A 25,583-nucleotide genomic window follows, 5' to 3' on the forward strand; every position below is an offset into this window, starting at 1 on the left:
TCCTTTTGGTTCGCTCTATAGGTAAATACAGTGGTTTCTGTTTATAACAGCTACATATGACAAGGAAATGCTTCAAAAAAGATCCCAGTGCATGTGTGGGAGCGACAATAGCAGGCTGTTCCTGCGTCTTCTGAATTCAGTGGAAGATGAACTGAGAACTCATTTCTCCACGTCTCATTTCTGTGCCTGTGATATGTTAGCCTGGTATTCCACTACATATAAAATTTTTAACGGAACACAGATTTCATGAGTTTGTGGCTTTCCTGAACTTCCTTTTTAAAAAAATCCTGGATGGTATTGCAGATGAAAATGATCTCCATTACTTTTTAAACTGCACTTTGTGAAATAAAAATATAAACATTTCGGAACATTCATTCTAAAACCCCAGGAATGTTGATACTAATAGAAAACCACAGAGATTAAGCAATTTAGAGATTTGGAGTAAATAGGCACCACTTGGCCATGCGTTTGGTAAAGAGAAAGCATTTCAGCACATGTTCTGCCACAAAGTATTTGGGAGTCTTAAATCAGAGCGGCAGAATTCCTTCTGAAGAGGACAAAAGAGAGACTTCCTGTCATTTCTATTGGTTTCTGCATGTGGGACCAATATGGGCAATGCAAAGTTTAAACAGATGCAAATGGTGAGGGGAGGGGGCAAAGCCCTGCCTCGTTTTACATATTTCTCCACCTCCAGATTGAGTTTAAGTCTCCCCTAGAAGCTTCCACAGCCGACTGACACTAAGTTACAGCACGCTTGAATGGTTTACTTCACCAATATTTGCTTATGGAAATAAAGGGGAGTGTCAGGGGGTGGGGGAGGGGGAGGAGGGGAGGAGGGGTTTGCGACCGAGGGAGGCTCGACCACAGCACCAGTAACCTTGTCTGATGTGATCATTAACCTTTCTGGAAAAAGCAGCTGGCCGTTGTCTGAGGCTCGTCAGTAGAATGTGAGGGGAGCCTCACAGATACCGCACAGACTATTCAAGACTGGTTTACATTGAGAGCTGTTGCTCTACTTCAGGGGGGGCAGGAAAATGAGGTTGCAACAATTTCTTTTTGCCTTTCTGCTTTTCGTGATGAGTCTTCTTCTTATCAACGGACAGAGACCAGGTAGGACTTTGATGTGTGTGGACCGAGTAACTTGTTTCTGCCTGTTTGGGCCCGTAGGTGGGAGGGAGCAGGATCATGTTCCTGATGAAAATCACTTAGTGGTGCTTGAGGTACCGGTAAATGTGTAAGATTTCAGGAGAATGTTATCTATCCTGGTAGGTCCAGTATTTGAATGTTTTTTTTTAAAGTAGGTGAATTTTAAAATGATAATAAATATTTTGCCACTATTTGTTTAAATTCAAAGAAAATTTATTCCTTAGCTATTTTAGATATGTTGTCCTTAGAAGTAAAAAAAAAAAAAAAAAAAAAAAAAAAGGACTGTTTGGTCTATTCACGACAGAAGTCAACAAACTTGGACAGATTTTTAGGTGAAATATAAAATCCAAAGCAGTTGATTAGAAGAACATGTTGCTGGCTGGAGTGGGGCAATGTTATTAATTTGAATTAACAACAAAAATCATGTAACAGGTTGCGGATGAAATCTTAAAACAGGTTATGATAGCTGTTATTTCTAGTTATATAATTAGATGTCTCACTTAAAAATGCAATTTTAGTAGTATTGTGCTAATGGAGCCAAAAATGTCAGAAATATTTATGGTCAAGATAGCATTAATTGACGACACATTTTTCAAAGATGATGTATGCTGCATCGTTCTTAACCAACAGGAATTAGTAAGCAGAGTTACTCTTATGCGCTTTTACTTCAAAACCAAATATCTAAGATTTCAAAGCACTTTGGCAAGTAAAAAAAATTAGAAGGTTTTCTGACTCAGGAAAAATTTAAATAGAGGGGGGTGTCATATTTATTCCAAATACATTAGGTTATTCAGTTGGTAATATACTTCTCCATTTAGAGCAGAAAAGAGTACATAGCTGGTTAAAAATTCAGTCTCTCCTTTTTAGTTAATCAGAAGTCTGATTGCTGAGGTTATTTCAGATGACATCCCCTACTTAGCCCTTTTACATAAATAAGAGAAAATGTGCGGGTCAGTTCAGAAAGCAACTGACCCCTTCTTACAGTTTATAGCAATTGCTAATCAGACTTTTCTGAACTACGGAACATCTTGGACATGTTCTTGTAAAATTACATCTGTGATTGATTCATTTCAGAGGACGAAAGGTCCAAGAGCACTGAGGAAGAAGTCCTGCGGAAGGAGGAGGTTACTACAGCTAGATCCTGCTATGAACATGAGCTGTTAGGAATATATTCCGCGTTTTTTGTTCACAATCATTTTCAGATCACAGTCACATCTGAACAAGTAGCAAATAACCACAGTATAGCTTGGACCCAAAATATTCCTTTACATTCTCCAGATTAAACAATAATTCATTTTCTGAAAACTGCTCCTAATATTCCCCCCCCCTTTTTTTTTCTCAGCTAATTTGGCTGTGAGAAGAAAATTGCACAGACACAACTGCCTTCAGAGGAGATGTGTGCCTCTCCATTCACGGGTGCCCTTCCCCTGAGGTATTTCTGACAGAAAATTATTTTACTACATTTAGGCAATGTTCCAGATGAGCTATATCAAAGAAGGTCCATTTATATTTTGTAATATGCGATAATACCTTTAAGGTGATACCATTTCAAGGGATGCATACTGACAAACGAAACAGTGAATGACACGATATGTGAGAATTGCTTTAGTTGTTCAATGAGATAAAGTAAATGTAGGAAAATCTTGATAATTGTTGTGAGTGATAGTATGGGGATTACTACTGTGGTTTGTGTTTAGCAATTTCATAATGGAAAAATCAGGTACCAAGAGAATGTAATTATGAGAGTATCTTTAAACATATGTTTTGAAAAACGCTGAATAGCTCTGTATGCCATCCAGAACAAGCATATTTCTCCGTACGACCATTGTGTCCTTGGAAAGCATTTGGAGATATTTGCCCAATGACACCATATAAACGATGTACCATCCTCGATATTTTAATGATTTATTAAACCAGTTTCTTTTTCTTGGCAATATTTCTTTTATGTACAAAACCAATTTAATATTGATACCAACTCATAGAGTTGGTCTTGATGGTTGCTGCATCTTTAAGGATAAATTCTGAATAGAATTTTGCTCCTCTCTCTCTCCCCTGCCTCTTTTTTTCCTTACATTCACTGAAAGGCCAATGATTTTATCCACCACCACTACCAGTAACATTGCTTGAATCAATTAACTTCAAACACTGACCAAGTGTGTATTTCTTCATACTAAAAAATAAATGACTTGGCATTCCATTGTAATTATTTTAAGCTCTTTAATTCTTCTAAAATATATCATCCTTTTAAAAATGCCATTGAAATAGCCCTCTGCTGGTTAGCATACAGAGGCAATAGCTAAACTAGCTTATTCAGTTGGTCTGTAGACTGTTGTGTTTATGGCACTATTCATTCAAGGCACTATTCATTCATGGTTGCCATGCCTCTTTTTCAGTAATACATGCTTTCCAAACCTGGTGAAAGTCCCATAGTGGGACATTAAACGAAGGAGCAAATGAGTAATCATTTATCAAGAAGGCTAAGACAAAAAGCCAATTCTCTACACCTGTATCTGTAACAAATTACCCTTTGCTATCAAAATATGAAAAACAGGTCTAGTGGAAAAATCCAGAAAGATACAGTAAGAAATTCCTGAGAAGCCAATTAGTAGGGGCTAAAACATTTTCGATGCTAAAAAATCCTTTGGCATGTGTCGATAATGCATTTCAGTCCCACATACAAATAGCGGTAAAATCTGTGCTTAGGAGGAGTGGAGAAGTTCAAGACTTTCCCAGCACTCCTCCACAAATAACAAAGAGGAGAGGAGGCGGTCCACAGTAGCAAGGGAATTCCTGCATATACTGAGGAAGATACCTTGCAGAACTCAAATAAAAGCCTGCAGCCCCAGGTTGTATCAGCTTTCTACACAAACCACCTGCCCTAAAAACAAGGGTCACAAGTAAACAAGATAGAGTGGTGAAATTTGAATTGTCAAAGTTAAGGAAAACTTTGTAAACCAAAGGGCAATCTAAAGAAAAGCCATGTCAACCATTTAATAAGAGCAGTCCTTTACCAAATTTGGCTGATTGGTAAACAACCGCTCGGGTTACAGTATCGATTTTCTCATTTCTCTTTAGATTAGACCAGCCCTACATTCCAATTAAAGTTCTTCGAAGAATGTATAAAACTCCCATTTTGAAATCCAGTGATAGCATAAGAGCCAACGTGGATTAAATATTAAGATACTTTTCCAGGATCTTGCTGAACGATGCTGTAGTAACAAGCACCACCTTCAGATGTGAAAGCGTAATCCTCATTTGTCCCAAATACTTGAACACTTTTTTACATGTTCTGCAACACAACAACTTGACGGCTGGCTAAATCACTAGAGACCTAAGTAGTGGAACTCTAAGGCAGAACCTCCCTTTCACTTATCCCCCCTCTGTTTTCTCCATGTTTTGTTTGTCTCCATTATTTTTTATGTAAGCTTTACACCTATCATGGGGCTTGAACTCATGACCCAGAGATCAAGAGTTTCTGTGCTCTGCTGACTGAGCCAGCCAGGCACTCCTGTTTTCTGCATGTTTTAGATAAAAATCACACATGGTTACAGCTAGGGTCATGTAAGGCTGAAAAAGGATAGGTAAGGTAAACAGTTGACTTTGGAAATTGTCCAGACTAACCTTTGAAGTAGCTTAGACTTTTAGCTCCCTTAATAAGAATGTCCTATTATCATTGCCATGCAAATTTTACCAGCTCCTTGTGTCCTTCTCCATGATCCTCAGAGACATTTTCCAAACTGTACAACTGAGTTAATAGAGAAATCTATGCTGTGTGAAGTTCATTCTTTGAAGATTTTATTTATTTGACATAGAGAGCACAAGTAGGCAAAGCGGCAGGCAGAGGGAGAGGGAGAAGCAGGCTCCCTGAGCCCGATGTGGGGCTCAATCTCAGGACCCTGGGATAATGACTTGTGCCGAAGGCAGATGCCTAACTGACTGAGCCACCCAGATACCCCTAAAATTCATTCTCTTGATAAACGTTTTTTCTTGCTGGAATAAGTTGGTATCAGGTTCACCCCTAAGTGAATTAGAGTGGAGGAAAACAAGAGAAAGGATGTCAGGAAATCCCAAATTTACAGGCTAATGTGAGAGTGTTAGAGTGGAAAATGAGGTAGGATCCTTCAATTCTAATGATTTTCCTCATTCACCCATAAAATCTCACTACATCAATGCTATTGATGAATACTATACTCTAGGGGGTGGCTGGGCAGCTCATTCAGTTAAACGTCTACCTTTGGCTCAGGTCAGGAAGGATGCAACACCGGACTCCTGTTCAGCAGGGAGTCTGCTTCTCCCTTGGCTCAGGTCAGGAGGGATGCAACCCCAGACTCCCTGTTCAGCAGGAAGTCTGCTTCTCCCTTTCCCTCTGCTCTTACCCCAGCTCGTGCTCGCTCTCTCTCTCTCTCTCAGATAAATAAAATCTTAAAAATAAATAGATACTCGGGGCACTTGGGTGGCTTAGTGGGTTAAAGCCTCTGCCTTTGGCTCAGGTCATGATCCAAGGGTCCTGGGATCGAGCCCTGCATCAGGCTCTCTACTTAGCGGGGAGCCTGCTTCCTCCTCTCTCTCTCTCTGCCTGCCTCTCTGCCTACTTGTGATCTCTGTCTGTCAAATAAATAAATAAATAAATCTTTAAAATAAATAGATACTCTAGATAACTACATAACCTATTAATGCATACTCTATCACACTTTAATATAATCTCTACATCCAGCATGGTGCTTGAATTTATAATCCCGAGATTAAGAGTCATATGGTCCAGTGATTGAGCCAGCCAGGCACCCCTGTCTGGCTTTTAAATAATTGTGACATATGTTCATGTTTTAAAATCTTTTCCTAACAGTATGAAAGAATGTAAAGTCACAAGTAAAAAGTCTCCTAGTCTAACCTTTGGCCCTTCATTTCCAAGAGGCAATGGCTATGAAAGGGTTTTTGGTAAAGTAGATTTAATTTTTTTTTTTTTCAATTTAAAAAAGATTTATTTATTTTAGAGAGAGAGCTCCTGAGCAGGGCTGTGGGAGGGTGGGGGTGTGAAGCAGGGTGGGGGAGGAGGAGGAGGGAGGAGGAGAGGAATAATTTCAAGCAGACTGGGGCTGAGCACCAAGGTGGGGGTCGGGGGGTGGATCTCATACAGGGTGATCCTGACCGGAGCTGAAACCAAGAGCTGGATGCTTTACTGACTGAGCCACCCAGGCACCCTGGTAAAGGTACATTTTAATACATTATTTTAAATTGAGACCAGCTAATACTCTCTTGTCACTCTTGACTACCATTCAAATGTTAAGTATTCTCTATTTTCTGCCTTATTCTTACCTCCTCACAGTTACAGGCTTCCCACTCCTTTGACCAGTCCTCTAGCCCTGCCTGCCAATTCTTTCTGCAATTGTCCTATTTATTGTCTTGGCCCTTCTCGTTGCATGCTGCCTCTTTGGCTGAACTGTGAAAGCCAACTCTCTAAAGCACAGAATCTCTACTTTTCTTTTCTTTTTTTTTTTTTTTTAAAGATTTTATTTATTTATTTGAGAGAGAGACAGTGAGAGAGAGCATGAGAAAGGAGAAGGTCAGAGGGAGAAGCAGACTCCCCATGGAGCTGGGAGCCTGATGCGGGACTCGATCCCGGGACTCCGGGATCATGACCTGAGCCGAAGGCAGTCGTCCAACCAACTGAGCCACCCAGGCGTCCCAGAATCTCTACTTTTGTGAAGCATTTTATCTTCCACATTAGCAGGACTTTCTGAGAAAACTTTTTGTGTGTGTGTGTGTGTGTATGTGTGTGTGTGTGTGTGTAAACTCTACACTCAGTGTAGGGCTTGAACTCACAACCCCAAGATCAAGAGTGGCATGTTCTTCTGACTGTGCTAGCCAGGTGCCCCTGAGAAAAACTCCTACTTACTTTTAGGCACCTCTGATTCCCATTCGCCTATATTTAAACCTCTAATGACCTCTAGTTTCCTTGAACTTCTGAACCTTTTCCAATTCACAATAGATAATCTCTTCCAGAGAAAATGGAGATCATCAAGCTTTAAAATTAGACTGCACTCAGACTACATTTACATCTGCTACAACTTCTGTTTTCTTTTCCTCTCTTGGGTATGGTTAATCTCTCTACACCTCAAGAACCTTGATCTAACAGTCACTCCCTTTCTTACTCAGATGGTTCAGTATGTCAAAACTGGTTTGTTTCCTCTTTTAAGAAGAGGAAAACAGGGACGCCTGGGTGGCTCAGTTGGTTGAGCAGCTGCCTTCGGCTCGGATCATGATCCCAGCGTCCTGGGATCGAGTCCCACATCGGGCTCCTTGCTTGGCGGGGAGCCTGCTTCTCCCTCTGCCTCTGCCTGCCATTCTGTCTGCCTGTGCTCGCTCACTCTCCTTCTCTCTCTCTGATAAATAAATAAAATCTTAAAAAAAAAAAAAAAAGAAGAGGAAAACACGTGCACCACTGACCCCATGGTCCTCTCTAGTGACTAACCTAGGTTCTTCTCTGCGTAGCCAAATTTCTTGAAAAGGTGGCTGTTTCCTTTCTTACCATCTGCTCCCTGCTGCATTCTGGGAGAGATAAACAGGGACTTCTCAATCCAGTGAACACATTTTGATTCTGGTCTCAGTTATCTTGCTATAGGTCAGATAACGAATAGATTTTCCTTGGTTTTGATGATACCATGCTCCATTTTGATTATCTTTGAAACAAATCACTATTCCTTTCAGTACCTGTACACGGTGTCCAATTGCCTACTTGAAATCACCTTAGCTGTTCTCAGTCACTTCAAGTTCATGCCTACAGTGCATTTGCAAATCTCTGCCATGACTTCTGCATACCCATAGCTTATTCTTGTAACTCAGTTCTCTGTTCCAATATGGTAGATGTCATCAGGAAGGACTTCCCTGCATCTGTTCCCTGCAACACTGGGGCGCCTAGGTGGCCCAGTCAGTCAAGCGCCTGACTCTTGATTTCTGCTCAGGTCATGATCTCAGGGTCCTGAGATTGAGCCCCACATCAGGCTCCGTGCTCTATGTAAGTCTGCTTAAGTTTCTCTCTTCTCTGCCTCTTCACCCGGTGGCTTCTCTCTCTTTCTCTGTCTCTCAGATAAATAAATAAATCTTTAAAATAAATACACAATGCAAAAATAAACTCATATAAGAAAGCAGTACCTCAAGAAAGTAAAGTCTTCCAATTCCTTCAGTGGGTGGCCTTTGCCTTCGGCTCTGGTCATGATCCCAACATCCTAGGAGAGAGAGCCCACATCCGGCTCTCTGCTCAGCAGGGAGCCTGCTGCCCCCCACCTCTCTCTTCTGCCCACCTCTCTGCCTACTTGTGATCTCTGTCTGGCAAATAAATAAATAAAATCTCTAAAAAAAAAAAAAACTCAGTACCTCATTCCACCCAAGGTAACTCTATTTCCTTTTTCATGGTTTGTTTTTCTCCATGACACCTGCCACCAGATTTTGTTATTGTTTAGTATCTGCCTCTCTTCATTAGAATGTAAGTTCCATAAGAACAGAGACTTTGCTTTGATGACAGCTATACACCCAGTGACTGCCGTAAGCTCCACAGAAATATTTGATGAACGAGTGAATGCACACTTAAAAGTAAAGTCTTCAATTCCTTCCACTCAGATATGTCTCAGAATCTGGAGAATAATTGTAGAGCTATCATATATTAGATGTTTACTATGTATCAAGCTCTGTGCTATGAAATATACATTTTACCTTGACAGTGTAAATTTAAAAAAAAATTTTTAAAGATTGTATTTGTTTGTGGGAGAGAGAGAGATAGCAAGAGAGAGCACAAGCAGGGGGAGAGGGAGAAGCAGGCTCTTTACCAAGCAGGGAGCCTGATGTGGGGCCCAATCCCAAGACCCAGGGATCATGACCTGAGCCAAAGGCAGAGACTTAACCCACTGAGCCACCCAGCATCCCTCAGTGTTACTCTTTGAGCTGCCTGTGCTGTAGTATTCAGTTCTGGTAGGTCTCCCAGGCCTATCATTTCTACCTTGAAATATTTTTAAAAATCTGCTCCCCCTTCATCTCTGTTACCACTATCTTAGTACCTGTTAGAGCTCTCCGGCATGACTTCAACTCCTTAACTCATCACTCCAGCCTCCAGTTCTGGAAAATCTTTTTTTTTTTTTTCTTTTATCAACTGATTCTTCCTAAACTGTAAATCCAACCATGTCACATCTTAATTGATTGTCCCTGTAGCCTTCAGGATAGTGAGAACTTTCACAATTTAAGAAACGAGACCTTACGAAATAACACCTCTCCAGCATCCTGTCACTTCTTCTCCGCCTTCTCTCCCTAGAAGGGATAAGAAAGAATTAACACCAGCCTCTGTGGATTCGAACCCTGACCACAAGCTGACTCACTGGTGGTCACTGGTAAGTCACTTGTCTGGCTTAAGATCTCTTAGCTTCTAGACTAGTAAATAGGAGTTAGTAATGGTGTTAACTTGGCCATACCCTACCTAGCACGGGGTAGCTGCTAAATTGATAGGAGCCAGAGTTTATTATTAACATGACTTTCGAGTTCGTGTTCTATAGCTCTGGGTGTTCCTCAAAGTATACTTCTGCCTGCAGTGTCCTTACTTGACGCTTTTCCTCGCAGTTCATTCATCCTTCAGGAAAGCTTCCCAGAGATTGATGCCCCTATGAATTGTATTAGATGTCTACATTGTCCCTCACCCTGTTTGTGTAATTCTGTCAAAGTACTTGCCTCACTGCATTGTAACACCTTAATTGCCTGTACTCCTCCCTCCCTTCCTCCCAAAGGATGTAAATTCCCTGAAGGCAGAGGGTGGGTGTTCTGCTTTGTTAACATTTGTTAAGTGGAGCACCAGTTACAGAACAATGAGCCCTCAACCTTAGTTCAAAAGCTGGCCCACAGGGGATTGGAAATAGGGAACTTCATGACTCATAGGTCCTGGAGAAAGTGCGCAACGTGCCTGGAGGGGTCACCTGGAGGAGGTCAAGGGAAATGCCGACCTAGAGACCAGCCCCAGGGCATATGCCAATATTCCAGACTGGGTGGAGTGCTTTGGGATTCCTGGGTTGGGGTCTTGATCGGGTCAATTTAGACCCAAGGTGGGGGGTTTGCCCCCCCGCAGGGTTCATATCTAAGGGCCACTTAAAATACAGAGGCCCTGGAAGGCAAGGGAGATTTGATCACAAGGGCTGTTGGGGAAGTGATACCTGAATTTCCATTTCTTTGCTACTTTGCTGGTGGTTCTGCAGCTGCACTCCACAGGAGCTTGCCAGAGGGGCTGGTGTCAGCGCAGGTCCCCTGCTGGCTGCTTGGTTACAAAAAACTGGATCTGGAGGAGGCAGTGCCATGGAGTGGCTAAGCGAACCTCTCCACACTGGGTTGGGTTGATCTTCGTATCATTAGCGGATGAAAATGTCCCTGAATACAGCGAGGCAGTCCATAAACGCTGCTAACAGAAGTGAAATGAAACTCTGAGTTATTATCTTAGCAGTTAAGACTTACTACAATGACACCCTAACACACATTTTCAGCTTTATTTCCTTATACTAACTTGACAAGCTGAACTCTGAGTAGCGGCCACTGGCACCTCATCAGGCCTTCCACCAGAGTACTGACCGTCCTTCCCCAGGTCCACCAGTCCTCCCGAGTCTTTCCATCCTCCAGCTAAGATTCTCTAATTCATTATTTCCATAATTGCTGCCAACATCATAGGTCACCCTTTGTTGTTCTGTCTTCATCACACTGTTTTGGAAGAATCCTGACGTCTCCATCCAGTCATGTTCCTGCTGCTGGAGGATACACAAGAAGCCAGACTGGAACCACTTTTTATTTATTTATTTATTTATTTATTTTTTAAGATTTTTATTTAGGGGCACCTGGGTGGCTCAGTGGGTTAAGCCTCTGCCTTCAGCTCAAGTCATGATCCCAGGGTCCTGAGATCAAGCCCCGCCTCAGGCTCTCTGCTCAGCGGGGAGCCTGCTTCCCTTCCTCTCTCTCTGCCTGCCCCTCGGCCTACTTACGATCTCTGTCAATTAAATAAATAAAATCTTTTTTAAAAAAATTTTATTTATTTATTTGACAGATCACAAGTAGGCGGAGGGGGAGGGGGAAGCAGGCTCCCTGCTGAGCAGAGAGCCCAATGGAGGGCTTAATCCCAGGACCCTGAGATCATGGTTTAACCCACTGAACCACCCAGGCGCCCCCTGGAACCACTTTTAAATTCATCATCTCCCCCTCATCGTCTGGCAAGCTCCCGCTGCATTTCTGTGCTCAGCTTTTGCTGCCTCATGCTCCACAATCACTGGTACTTAATTTTTCTTAAAACCTCTGGTTTTAGGCTCTTCTTTGCATTTTTAGCAGCTGACCTTGCCTCTTCACATTACAAAGAAAAGTCTTCAGATGGTGTATCCCTCAACTTCCCAGCACCAAACTAGAATCCCATCTAATCCGATTTCCACCCTGCTCACCCCAATCCTCCTCTGCCCTCCCACCGCCTGAGAAAGCAAGGCCATTCCTTCCTCTCTGTTGTGGGTCCCCTCCCCATCCCTTCCCACTTTATCAGGAATCTGAAACTGTCCCTTAAACATTTTGTTCATTCTCCTCAATCTCTGGATTATGTAACAACATGGAGATTTAAACATGGTAAGAGGGCTGTGTGGGTGGCTCAGTCGGCTAAGGGTCTAGTCCGCCTGTGGACCAGGTTATGATCCTGAGGTCCTGGGATCAAGTCCCACATCGAACTGAGCAGGGAGCCCGCTTCTCCCCTCTGCCTGCACCTCCCTCCTGCTTGTGCACACACACACTCGCAAATAAATAAAATCCATAAAATTTTTTTTAAAATGCTGATAAGACTATATACTAAAATAGACAACACACAGCCCGGGCACTTCTCTGTGAATGCTTTCAAACCAGTCTTCTGTACTCTTCATTTCTGATCCACTATTTTGTTTTCTTTTTCAATACTTTGTTATATTTAATTGTAAACCCTACACCTAACACGGTGCCCGAACTCAGTTTGTTACAGGATTTTCTTCATCAGTGCTCACAGTGTCCTGTTCTCAGTCATGCCACTTTGAAGAATGAAGAGTTAGACCAGATAGACTGCTGGGCAGCAAACCAAGGTTTATTGGGCGATAGCAAAGTCAGAGTACTAAGCTCCCAAGAAGGGAGGGGACCCAAGAGGCTTGCCAGTGGAATTTCTAAGTCTTAGGGTTTAACTGGGCTCAGGGGCGGGCTGTTTTAATCTGATTAACCCTCCCTGCACCTGTCATCCAACCAGGTTTTTGCCACGTGGGAAAGGGTGGAGGGCTCCTTCCAGGGTGGTATAAAATCCCTTTAAGGGTGGTTTCCTCTGGGGGGGGGCGGGGGCAGGGCGGGGGGAGCGTTGTTGTTGCTGCCTGCATGCCTTGCAACTCTCCTTCGTCATGACCCTGAGATCAGAGCTGCATCCTCTGTTGACTAACCCAGCCAGGCACCCTGTCTAATCCATTATTTTCCATTCACACCTCAAGCCACTCTAATCCTTTTACACCTTCTTTAAAATAGCCATTGGGGCACCTGGGCAGCTGGGTTAGTGAAGTGGCTGACTCTTAATTTCTGTTCAGGTCATGATCTCGGGGTCCTCGGATTGAGCCCCGCCCTCAGGCTCCGAGCTCAGCAGTCTTGCTTGAGATTCGTGTTCTCTCTCTCTCTCTCTCTTTCTCTCTCTCTCAAATAAATAAATCTTTAAAATAAAATAGCCTTCAGTCACCTTCAACTTTCTAAATTAAGGTTTTTTTATTCTTCCTTTTTATTTTTCAGAATTTTAACAACTATGTCTGCAAAAATCCCGTACCTTAGATTTCTGACCCTATACTGCTTTTCCATCAAGTTCTCAGCCAACCCTCTGTCTCCTAGGTAGGCTTAATCATACCTAAAAGGCTTGCAAGCTCTAGTTTTCCTCTACCCTCTTCTACTCCATTTCAGCCTTTCCTTCTTTCATTTATTTATTTATTTATTTAAGGTTTCAGTATTTTATTTATTTTACTTTTTTTTTTTTTTTAGATGTTATTTACTTATCTGAGAGAGAAAGCACAAGCAGGGGAAGCCAGCAGCAGACAGAGAGGGAGAAGCAGGCTCCCCACTGAGCAGAGAGTAGGACATGGGGCTCTGTCCCAGGGGCTGGATCACTAGGATCATGACCTGGGCCAAAGGCAGACACTTAACCAACTGAGCCATCCGGGCGCCGAATTTTGGTTTTTCATTTTAATTGAAGTGTACTTAAAACACAATGTGTTTCACCCATTCCTTTGGCCTAAATTTCTTTTTTTTTTTTTAAAGATTTTATTTATTTATTTGGCAGACAGAGATCACAAGTAGGCAGAGAGGCAGGCAGAGAGAGGAGGAAGCAGGCTCCCTGCCGAGCAGAGAGCCCAATGGGGGGCTCGATCTCAGGACCCTGGGATCATGACCTGAGCCGAAGGCAGAGGCTTTAACCCACTGAGCCACCAAGGCGCCCCCTAAATTTCTTCTTTACACTGACTGATAATACTGGAGGGGGGAGAAGACCATCCAAATGAAAACCAGTAAAGCCTATTTATTCAGAGCTGATTCAGCAGCTGTCATTTGTTTTTGGCTGAGGACAAGAGATAAGCAGGGGAGTTGGAAAGTTTTATAGTGAAAAAAGAGAAGGCTTTGAGGTGTGATCTGATTGGAAGTTGTTGGTATGGGGAAGTTGAAGTCAGGCTACCTAGAAATGAGGCTTCCTATGTGACTGGTTTGGGGTGCATATATGGCCTTCTCTCCTTAGTCCTGAATTGGGATCAGAGTAAAGAAGGACAAAATTAGGGAACCTGGTAGTTACTGAGAGAATATTGACTCTTTGAGGCCAGTTGCTACACAGGTCATGGTTGGGCTTCCTCAACTGGTTGCTATAGCATTTGCAGGTCAGAGTTCTGTTTTATGGTCTTTATATAGTCTGGCCATGGCCATTGTCCATTTATATGTTCAGTCTCTCCGTTCCAAACTTACTTCCTCTCTAGTTCACATGACCCAAGCCTCACTGCTGTCTGCCTTGTACCAGCTGCCTCATACCTACTTTTGCGTCTCTTACCCATTCTTTATATTCATAGCTTCATACATTTCAAGACCCTTTAGTGATTTCTCATTACTATTAAAATTAAAATCAAATTTTTTTAAAGATTATATTTTTAATTAATCTCTGTGCTCAACACGGGGCTTGAATTTACAACCCCAAGACCAAGAGTTGCATGCTCCACTGACTGAGCCTGGTACCCCAAAATAAACTTTTTTTTCTTCCCAAAATAAAATTTTTTTTTTTTAAGATTTTTTTTTTTAATTATTTATTTGATAGAGTGAGAGAAGGAGAGATAGCACAAGCAGAGGGAGCAGCAGAGGGAGAAGGGGAAGCAGGCTCCCTGCTCAGCAGGGAGCCCAATGTGGGACTCTGCCCCAGGACTCCGAGATCATGACCTGAGCTGAAGGCAGAGGCTTAACCCACTGAGCCACCCTGGTGCCCCCCAGATAAAATTCTTAATGTAGCCCACAAAACCGCATGATCAAGCACTGCTCTGTCTTCCGCCCTATCTGACCTGACTCACTAGCTGTATATGTCCTTTTTTCACTTCAGAGCTTTCACACATTGTTTCTCTGGACCTAAGATTACGATGTTCCAGCCCTTCCCTTCACCTAGTTTATTCCTATTCAGTCAAGAACTTTGATCAAATGTTACTTCACTCCTGTGTGTGCGCGCTGGCTGGCTCAGTCAGTAGCGCATATGACTGGATCTCAGGGTTGTGAGTTCAAGCCCCACATTGGGTATGGAGATTACTTAAAAATAAAATCTAAAAAAAAAACATGGGTGCCTGGGTGGCTCACTTGGTTAAGCATCTGTCTTCAGCTCAGGTCATGGTCCCAGGGTCCTGTGATTGAGCCCTACGTTATGCTCCCTGCTCAACAGGGAGCCTACTTCTCCCTCTCCCCCTCGCCCCCCACCATCCCCTGCTCGTGCTCTCTCTCAGATAAATAAAATCATTAAAAAGAAGAAGAAGAAAGAACTTGCGTTAGAGCTTTCAACTTTATGTGTACTCATTTTTTTCTCTACTAATATTTTTATATATACAAAAACTATATATATATACACACACACATAATTTAAACACATGTGTAATGCATTTATTACCTTGCCTCTTTAGGTTGCTAAACTTAGTTGTATTTATTTGTAGATCTGGAGACAGTGATTTTTTTTTTTTAAGATTTTGTTTTTGTAAGTAATCTCTACACTGAGCATGGGGCTCAGACCCATAACCCCAAGATGAAGAGTTGCAAGCTCTACCAGCTGAGCCAGCCAGGCACCCTGGGAGACAGTCCTCTTGAACCAGTCTTCAGTTTCTTTGTATGGACAGCCTTAATTTATTTAACCTGGCTATTGATGGATATTAATGTATTTATGTTATTTTGAACAGCGCAATGAACATGTATGCACTCATCTTAGAACACTTGTGCATTTACTTACAAAACATTTCTAAAAGCATCACTAGGACATGCATATTTTTTAAATTTTTTGAAATATTTATGTAGTGTATAATTTACCTATTTTAAGTTGTACTGTTTAATGGGTTTTATTATATTTAAGTAGTTGTGCGACATCATGATAATTGATTTTAGAGCATTTTCATGCTACCCCATAATGAAGTATTCATACCCATTAGCAGGCACTTCCCATTTCTCCCCAGCTCTCTGATCCTGGACAACAACTAAACTACTTTCTCTCCCTATAGATTTGCTATTCTGGATATTTTATATAAATATCCTTGGGATTTTTTTCTTGTATGATTGGCTTATTTCACTTAGCTTAATGTTTTCAAGACTCATCCATATAGTAGCAGATATTAGTACTTCATTCGTTTTTAAAGATGAAATAAAATTGCATAGAAAGATTTTGTTTATCCAGTCATTATTATTTTCATTATTTGGTTATTAGGGATAATTCTCCTCTGAACATTCATTTATAATTTCTTTAAGTTTATTTATAATCTCTACACCCAACATGGGGCTTGAACTCATGACCCTGAGATGAAGACTTAAATGCTCTAGTGACTGAGCCAGCCAGGCGCCCTTCGTTTATAAAATTTTTGTTTGAACAGATGTTTTCAATTCTCTTGGGTATACACCTAAGATTGAAATTGCTGGGTTATATGGTTATTCTCTATTTAACTTACTGAGGAACTGCCAAGCTATTTTCCATAGTGGTTGCAGTATTTTACATTCCTACCAGCAGTATATAAGGGTTCCAATTTCTCCACATCCTCACCAACATTTTTTACTTTAACAATCCTGGGGATTAGTACAGTAGTCCCCCCACCACCCTTATCCATGATTTTGTTGTCCATGGTTTCTGTTAACCTGCAGTGAACTGTGGTTCTGAAGCAGATGATCCTCCTGACCTGTCTTCAGAAGGTCAGTGGTTGCCTAACATTGTATGGCAGCGCCTGCGTCATTCCCCTCACTTTATCTCATCTTGTAGGCATTGTGTCCTCTCACACTACCACAAGAAAGGGTGAGTATAGTAAGATAAGGTATTTTGAAAGAGAGAGATCATATTCACATAACTGTTAATTGGTTTATTGGTATAATCATTCTATTTTACTAGTCGTTGTTGATCTCTTACTGTGCCTAATTTGTAAGTTAAATTTTATCATAGATGTGTAACAATAGGAAAAAACATAGTATATATACATAGGGCTTGGCACTGTCCATGGTTTCAGGTATTCACTAGGAGGCTTGGAATACATCCCTCGGGCTAAGAGGGGACCTACTGTAGCCCTTTGTGATTTTGATTTGTATTTCCCTAATGACTAATGATGTTGAGCATCTTTTTATGTACTTACTGGCCATTTGTCTGTCTTTGGAGAAATGTCTTTTCAAATTCTTTGCCCATTTTTCAGTTGGCTTACTTATCTTTATTGTTGAGTTATAAGCATTCTTTATACTTTGAATACAAGTACTTCATTTGCAATTATTTTCTCCCATTCTGTGGGTTGTCTTTTCACTTTGAGTGTTATTCTTGAACACAAAAATTGTTAGTTTCGTTAAAATCCGATTTGCCTGTTTTTCCTTCGGTTGCTTGTGCTTTAGGCATCATGTTTTAAAACCACTGACAAGGGGCACCTGGGTGGCTTAGTTGGTTAAGCATCTGCCTCCAGCTGAGGTCATGATCCCAGGGTCCTGGAACTGAGTCCCACATTGGGTTCCTTGCTCAGCGAGGAGCCTGCTTCTCCCTCTTCCTCTGCAGTTCCCCCTGCTTGTAACCACTGACTAATCCGAGGTTACAAATAATAATTTACACCTATGTTTTCTTTTCTTTTTTTTTTTTTAAGATTTTATTTATTTATTTGACAGACAGAGATCACAAGTAGGCAGAGAGGCAGGCAGAGAGAGAGGAGGAAGCAGGCTCCCTGCTGAGCAGAGAGCCCGATGTGGGGCTCGATCCCAAGACCCCGAGATCATGACCCGAGCCGAAGGCAAAGGCTTTAACCCACTGAGCCACCCAGGCACCCCCCTATGTTTTCTTTTAAGAGAGTCTGTAGTTTTATCACTTATGTTTATGGCTGTGATCCATTTTTTTAAAAATTCTTCTTCTTATTTTTTTAAATAAAGTCTGCCCGAACATGGGGCTCGAACTAACTACTTTAAGATTATGAGTCACATATTCTACTAACTGAGCCAGCTCGGAGCCCCTGACTAAGATCCATTTTGAGTTCAGTTTTCTATGTGGTGTGTGTGTGAGAGTCCAACCTCCTATTTCTGTGGTCATCCAGTTCTAGCACCATTTGTTTGAAAACACTATTCTTTTCCCCCACTTAATTATGCGGGCACTATTGTTGAAAATCAATTGACCATAAATGCAAGGGTTTATTTCTGGGCTCTCAGTTCTATTTCATTGATCTATATGTCATTCCTTGTGCTAATACTGTTCTTTCATGATTATTGTAGTATTACAGCAAGTTTTTTTTTTTTTTAAGATTTTATCTATCTATTTGACAGAGAGCACTAGAGGGAGAGCAAGCACAAGTGGGAGGCAGAGGGAGAGGGAGAAGCAAGCTGAGCAAGGAGCCTGTATGGGCCTGGATCCCAGGACTCTGGGATCACAACCTGAGCTAAAGGCAGACACTTTAACTGATTGAGTTACCTAAGTGCCCTGTAGCAAGCATATATATATATATATATATATATATATATATATATATGTATGTGTGTGTATATATATACACACATACATATATGTATATATGTATATACGTTATATACATTATATACATACGTTATATACATATATATATTATTATTTTTAACTTTTTAGTTTATTCATTTGAGGGAGAGAGGCACAGAGCACCAGCGGAGGAAGAGGAGAAGCAGACTGTCCACTGAGCTGGGAGCCTGCCATGGGGCTCGATTCTAGTACCTGGAGGTCATGATCTGAGCCAAAGGCAGATGCCCAATCATCTGAGCCACTCAGGCACCCACTATAGCAAGCTTTTAAATAAGGATGTGTGAATCCTCCAACTTTGTAGTTCTTCAAGGTTTTTTGTTTGGTAGGTTTTGTGTTTTTTGGGGGGGTGGTTATTTCTGGTTGTCTTGAATTTCTGTATGAAGTTTAAGATCTGCTTATGGGTTTCTGCAAAGAGCCAGCTGAGATACGGAAAGGATTATTGAATCTATAGATCAATATGGGAAGTATTGCCATCTTGGCAATTAAGTTTTCCAACTCAAGACCATGGAATGTATTTCCATCTAGTCAGATTTAATTTAGTTTTTTTAAACAATGTTTGTAGTTTTTAGAATATGAAGTTAACACTTACTTTGTTTCTTAAAGTTTATTTCTTTTCTTTGAGTAATCTCCACAGTGTGGGGCTTCAACTCATAATCCCAAGATTAAGAGTCTCACACTCTACTAACTGAGCCAGACAGGCACCCCTTCACTTATTCTGTCTAATTTATTCTTAAGTATTTTATTCTTTTGATGCCATTGTAAATGGAATCGTCTTAATTTCATTTTTGAATTATTCATTGTTAATATATAAAAATATAATTTGATTTTTGTTTATTGATCCTATATCTTGTAAACTTGGTGAAATTTTTTATTCATTCTCATAATTTTTAGTAGGTTCTTTAGGCTCTATTATGTATAAACTCATGTCATCAGCAGATAGATACTTACACTTCTTTCTTTTTTCTTTTTTCTTTTTTTTTTTAAGATTTTATTTTTAAATCATCTCTGTACTCAGCTTGGGGCTTGAACTCAAAACCCCAGGACCAAGAGGAACATGCTCTACTGACTGAGCCAGCCAGGCGCCCCCTACTTCTTTCTTTCTAATCTGGATGTCTCTTATCTTCTTTCCTTGCCTAATTACCCTAATTAGAATCTCTAGTACAATGTTGTATAGAATTGGTGAAAACAGTCATCTTTGTTGTTACTTGATTTTAGATGGAAAGCATTCAGTCTCTCATCATTATGTTAACTGTGGGTCTTTGTATTTGTCCTTTATCAGTTTGAAGAAGTTCCCTTTAATTCTTAGTTCATTGAAAATTTTTATCGTGAAAGAGGAGTGTTGAGTTTTAACTTCTGTTTCCCCTCTATATGTGTTGAGATTATCATGCATTTTTTGTCTTTTGTTCTATTGAAATCATGTGTGACATTGAAATATTAAATGGTTGGGGAAAAAATTAAAAATTTGGTAAAATTCACCAGTGGAGCCATCTGGCCTAGGGCTTTTCTTTCTTTTTTTTTAAAGTTTTTAATTTAAGTTTAATTTAACATAACTGTATTATTAGTTTCAGAGGTAGAGTTCAGTGATTCATCGGTTGCATACAACACCCAGTGCTCATTACTGCAAGTGCTTTTCCCATCACCCAATTACCCCATCCCCCCCCACCCCCCACCCCCACCCCCGCCAACCTCCCCTCCAGCATCCCTGTTTGTTTCCCATAGTTAAGAGTCTCTTATGGTTTTTTTCTCTCTCTGTTTTTGTCTTTTTTTTTTCTCCTTCCTTTCCCCTATATTCATCTGTTTTGTTTCTTAAATTCCATGTATGAGTGAAATCATTCATAGGACTTTTCTTTGTGGGAAGTTTTTAAAATTGCTAATGCAGTCATTTTTATTTGTCATGGGCCTAATTAGATTTTTTATTTCTGGGGTGCCTGGCTGGCTCAGTCAGTAGAGCATGTAACTCTTGATCTTGGGGTCATGAGTTCAAGCCCCACATTGGGTGTAAAGCATACTTCAAAAAAAAAAAAAGTTTAAATTTCTTCTTAAGCAATTTTGGTAGCTTGTATTTTTTTTTTTTTTTTTTTAAGATTTTGCTTATTTAACAGAGAGAGATCACAAGTAGGCAGAGAGGCAGGCAGAGAGAGGAGGAAGCAGGCTCCCCGCGGAGCAGAGAGCCCAGTGAGGGGCTCGATCCCAGGACCCCAGGACCATGACCTGAGCCAAAGGCAGAGGCCTTAACCCACTGAGCCCAGGTGCCCCGGTAGCTTGTATCTTTTTAGGAACTTGTTCTTTCATCTAAGTTACCCAATTTTTCGGTATACGGTTCTTTAGAATATTTCCTTATAATCTTATAAAAATGTTACTGTAAGGTCAATAGTGATGTTTTTGCTTTCATTTCTGAGTTTAGTAATTTGAATTTTTCTTTATTCTTGGTCAGTCTACGTAAGGTTCATTAGTTTTATTGATCTCTTCAAGGGACCAGCTTTGGGGTTTGTTCTTTTTCGTTATAGTTTCTCCATTCTCTATGTCATTTATTTCTATTTTAATCCTTACTTTTTTCTGCTTGCTTTAGGTTTCATTTGCTCTTTTTTTAGTGTGTTAAGGTGAACTGTTACCTTGCTGATAGAGATCTGTCTTTGTCTTCTTTTGATACAGATGTTTAGAGTTACAAATTTCCTTCTAAGCATTATTTAGCTACATCCCATAAGCTTTCATAGTCATCTTAAGGTATTTTCTTTTAAGATTGTATTTATTTATTTATTTATTTATTTGCTTATTTGACAGAGAGAGAGAGTGAGAGAGGGAACACAAGCGGGGTTGGGGGGCGGGGACGGGTGTGGAGAGTGGAAGAGGGAGAAGCAGGCTTCCTGCCCAGCAGGGATCCCAGGACCTTGGGGTCATGACCTGAGCTGAAGGCAGACACCCAATGACTGAGCCACCCAGGAGCCCCCATCTCAGAGTATTTGCTTACTTCCTTTATGATTTCTGATTTGATCCATTGGTTGTTCAGCAGCGTGTGGTCTATTCCCACGTATTTGTGAATTTTTCAAATTTATTTGTTCTTGATTTCTAACTTCATCCTGTTGTTGAATCATCTATTTGTCCTTTTAATTTGGTCAGTTTCTGCTTCCATGTATTTTGGGGGCTCTGTTTTAGGTGCATGTATCTTCATAATTTTTGTATCTTCCTCAGTTGACTCCTTTTATCATTATAAAATGTCTTTGTCTCTAATAACTTTTGGTCTTAGAGTTTATCTGACATTAGTATATCTGCTTCAGCTGTCTTATGGTTGCTGTTTGCCTATCTTTTTCTATCCTTTTAACCGATTTGTGACCTTTGAATATATGTGTGTTTTTTATACAGTTAGATTAAAAGTTTGTTTTGTTTCGTTTTACCCAGTCTGACAAGATCACCCAGTCTGACAAGATGGGCCTTTTGAATGGATTGTTCGGTGATTGCACCTTTTTTTTTTTTTTTTAAGTAGGCTCCACACCCAGCATGGGGCTTGAACTCATGACCCTGAGATCAAAAAATCGCATGCTCTCCTGCCTGAGCCAGCAAAGCTACCCAAATTCACATTTAATGTTATTATTGATATAGTTGGATACACAGTTGACACTTGAACAACCTGGAATTTCATATTGCATCCTTACAGTAAAGTAAGCTAGATAAAAACAAATGTTATTAAGAAAATCATAAGGGGCACCTGGGTGGCTCAGTTGGTTGAGCATCTGGCTCTTGATGTTTGTTGGTTTAGGTGATGACCCTCGTGGATTGTGAGATTAAGACCCACTTCTGGATCCACACTCAGCTCGGAGTCTGCTTATCCCTCTGCCTCTGCTCTTCCCCCCCACTCCCTGCTCTCACTCTCAAAAAATAAATAAAAATCTTAAAAAAAATCATAAGGAATAGAAAATAGATTTATAGAATCATATCAAAAAAGAATCCATGTATAAGTGGACCTGTGTAGTTCAAACCCATGTTGTTCAAGGGTCAGCTGTATATCTGATACTTTACTTTCTTAGCAGTTGCTCTAGGACTTAAACAGTATACTAAGTTATCAGCATCTTCCTCAGATTATGCTATTTTTTATGTCCACGAGACACAGAAATACCTGTATAGCTGTATTCTCTTTCTTTTTAATTTCACTACAGTTACACACATCTGTATATGTTACACATACAAATTTGTTAAAATCATTACTTTCTACAATTTTAGGTCCTTTAAGGCTGAGAGAAGGAAGGAGAAGAAATACATGTTTATAATAGAGTTATTATATTAGCCTTCTTATTTACCATTTCCAGTTCTTGTCATTAGTGGATTTTTCTGATGTCTTAGTCTATTCAGGATGCTATAGCAAAGTACCATAGGCTAGGTGGTATTTCTCCCAGTTCTGGAGGCTGGTTCATAGATACCCATCTTCTCACATGGTGGAAGGCACTAAGGAGCTCTCTGGATTCTACTTGGTAAGGGCACTAATCCCAGCCATGAAGGTTCTACCTCATAGTTTACTCACTTCCCAAAGGCCCTACCTCCAAATACCATCACATTGCAAATTAGATTTAAATACCTGAATTTGGGGGACACACAAACATTTAATTTATACCACTTGAATCAATGTTTCCATTTGCTCTATTCCCTCAATTTCCAGAGACTTCAAAGAGCTTTTTTTAAAGCAGGCTCCATACTCAATGTGGAACCCAACATGGGGCTTGAACTCAAAACCCTAGATCAGGACCTGAGCTGTCAAGAGTCCAATGCTTAACCAACTGAGCCAACTAATTATTTAAAGGAGCGGCACTCCTTTAAATAATTTTTTTAAAGAAAATGGCTCAATCGGAAGAGTATATGACTCTTGATCTTGGGGTTGTGAGTTTGAGCCCTATATGGGGTGTAGAGATTAAAAACAAACTAACTTAAAAACATTTTTTTTCACCAGCTAAGATTGTTTCATCAGGAGGAAGGGTCACAGAGCTCCTTGTATCCTCATTTAAGAACCCTCTAGGGTTTGCACGTTTTTGTCTTTTAAGTAAGCTCTACACCTGCTGTGGGGTTTGAACTCATGATCCCCAAGAAATCAGGAGTTGTTCACTCTACCAACTAAGCCAGCCAGGTGCCTCTAGGCTGTGCGTGTTTTAAACATGGATACCTAGTAGTAAATTGCTCTGTAGAAAAGCTACCACCTTACATTTCCAATAGCAAGTTGTAAGAAGGCTTATACTACAAAGTTTTGCCAACACTGGGTGCTATCAATGTTTTTAATCTTTTCTAATCTGATAAGCAAAGAACCCATCTCATTTTATGTTCCAAATTTAGGCAGTCTGAGGTGATTTCTAGAAGAGGCATACCTACATTTTTTACTGCTATTCATTAAAGTTGACACCTCACTGTGACTGTCAGGAAAGTGAAATGTTAAGGATGTGGAAGCTTCCAAAAATGAACCAAGAGAGTGCCTCATGTCTTCATGAGGGGGCCAAAACGAATTGCCTAGGGAAACCTTGATACCAATGATTGTCTTCCTGTAAAAGATCCATTTTTCTTTTTAAAAAATTAGTTACATGTTGCCCTACCATATATTTAAAAGTTATTGCTAGTATTAATTTAAATAGTTTCATAACATTAAAAGATTTCTAGGGACCATTTTATCTATTAAAATACCCCAAATTAAGATACTGGTTCTGGGGGTGCCTGACTGGTTCAGTCAGTAGAGCATTTGACTTTTTTTTTTTTTTTTTTAAGATTTTATTTATTTATTTATTTGACAGTGAAAAAAAGACAGCAGGAGCAGAGGCAGAGGCAGGTGGAGGGAGAGGAAGCAGACTCCTCACTGAGAAAGGAGCCTGATCCTGGGCTCTATGAAAACCCTGTATTATGACCTGAGCTGAAGGCAGACACTTAACTTGCTGAGCCATCCAGGCACCCCAGACGTGTGACTCTTGACTTAGGGTTTGTGAGTTCAAGCTCCAGGTTGGGCATGGAGCCTACTTGAAAAAAGATACTGGTTCTGATATGTTTTTGTGGACCTGCTCCACATAAATTGTCTTAGCTAGTATAAATACCAAGAATCAAAATCCAAAATGCTGAGACAAATAGCTGGGACTGCTCATGTGGGTCACTGAGCAAATAGAGATTAGGTGAAAAATAATTCAATGAAAAAAATCTCTTTAATAACATAAATTCAGACTTGAAGAAATAGAGGTACTTTTTCTATATTAAAAGGTAAGAAAATACAAAGTATACTATTGATAGTATAACTCATTATCTGTTTAAAAAAATTAAGCATGGGTAATTGGTCTGCTGGATAGCATTTCTTATTATGTTTCTTTCTCCTTTGCCTTCCCAGTGTGGACCTTCTCTAGATAATCGTACCTGGTCTACCAGAAGAGGAATGAAGGAAAGATACCCACCCACACCATAGTGTGATTGCTTAGAAGTTCCTGTACAAAAAGGAATCATTTGAAAGGACCTGGGATGGTTTATTAGTCTTACAGGATTCTCTTCCTGGTTTCTCTTTAGAGGGGAAAATAACAAATTCAAAAGCAATTCCAGTCTGAAGCACAATTAATGTCTTAGTACAAGAATTAAAATTTTTCTTTCATAATTCTTTAATTCTCCACAAGTATTAAAATGTTTGTATACGTTTGTATATGTTTGAGTGATTTTTTTTTCCCGAAAATGCTAAATCTCTAATCAAATGCTTTGACCGTTTGGCTTTACAGAATAAGGATACATTAATTGGTTCATTGATTATTTATATAGTGAAACTAAGAAAGAAACTATTAATTGCTATCAATTTTATATTATAGGCTTTAATGTTTATGAAAGCATTTTTTTATTTTGAACAGTACCCATAAAGTCATAAAAGAAAGTTTGAAATACTAAGATGTTAATTTCTGAATCTGTCTCTCATCATGTAATTATAAGAAACCAGTGCTTTATTTCCTTCCCAGTGTGAGGTCTTCCCAAGTTGTTAAATACACTCTTAATTTGTATTTATTAAAAGAGTAAAGTTAGCACAATGCCATAAAGTTTTTATTTTACTGTAAGTTAATTCCAGGTATGAAATTTATGAAATCTTGATTAGAAATTTTGCTTGTAAACATTGTAGAGTGGAAGAAACAATAAACCATTAACCCTTACTTTGATAAAATAAAAGTTTGGGGGCACCTGGGTGGCTCAGTCAGTTAAGCCT

At 40.2% G+C, this 25,583-nt stretch overlaps 1 protein-coding gene across 2 annotated transcripts; it reads left to right on the plus strand.

Moving 5' to 3' along the window:
• Positions 1-887: 887 nt before the first annotated feature.
• Positions 888-24,784, plus strand: LOC111152683 (apelin receptor early endogenous ligand). Of its 2 annotated transcripts, XR_002640934.1 has the most exons (3): positions 888-1,110; positions 2,489-2,578; positions 24,735-24,784. XR_002640934.1 is itself a non-coding variant. In XM_022511253.1 (2 exons), exons 1-2 carry the CDS (start codon positions 1,035-1,037, stop codon positions 2,575-2,577), a joined length of 165 nt encoding a protein of 54 aa, XP_022366961.1. In that variant the 5' UTR covers positions 903-1,034. The 2 variants fall into 2 exon arrangements, 1 of the variants encoding a protein (XP_022366961.1); XM_022511253.1 differs by lacking the exon at positions 24,735-24,784 and having other exon boundaries at positions 903-1,110; positions 2,489-2,577.
• The last annotated feature ends 799 nt before the right edge of the window (positions 24,785-25,583 follow it).

The sequence above is a fragment of the Enhydra lutris genome, unplaced genomic scaffold (genome assembly GCF_002288905.1).
Source record: "Enhydra lutris kenyoni isolate GAN:26980312 unplaced genomic scaffold, ASM228890v2 scaffoldscaffold3, whole genome shotgun sequence".
In the NCBI taxonomy this organism is placed as follows: domain Eukaryota; kingdom Metazoa; phylum Chordata; class Mammalia; order Carnivora; family Mustelidae; genus Enhydra; species Enhydra lutris.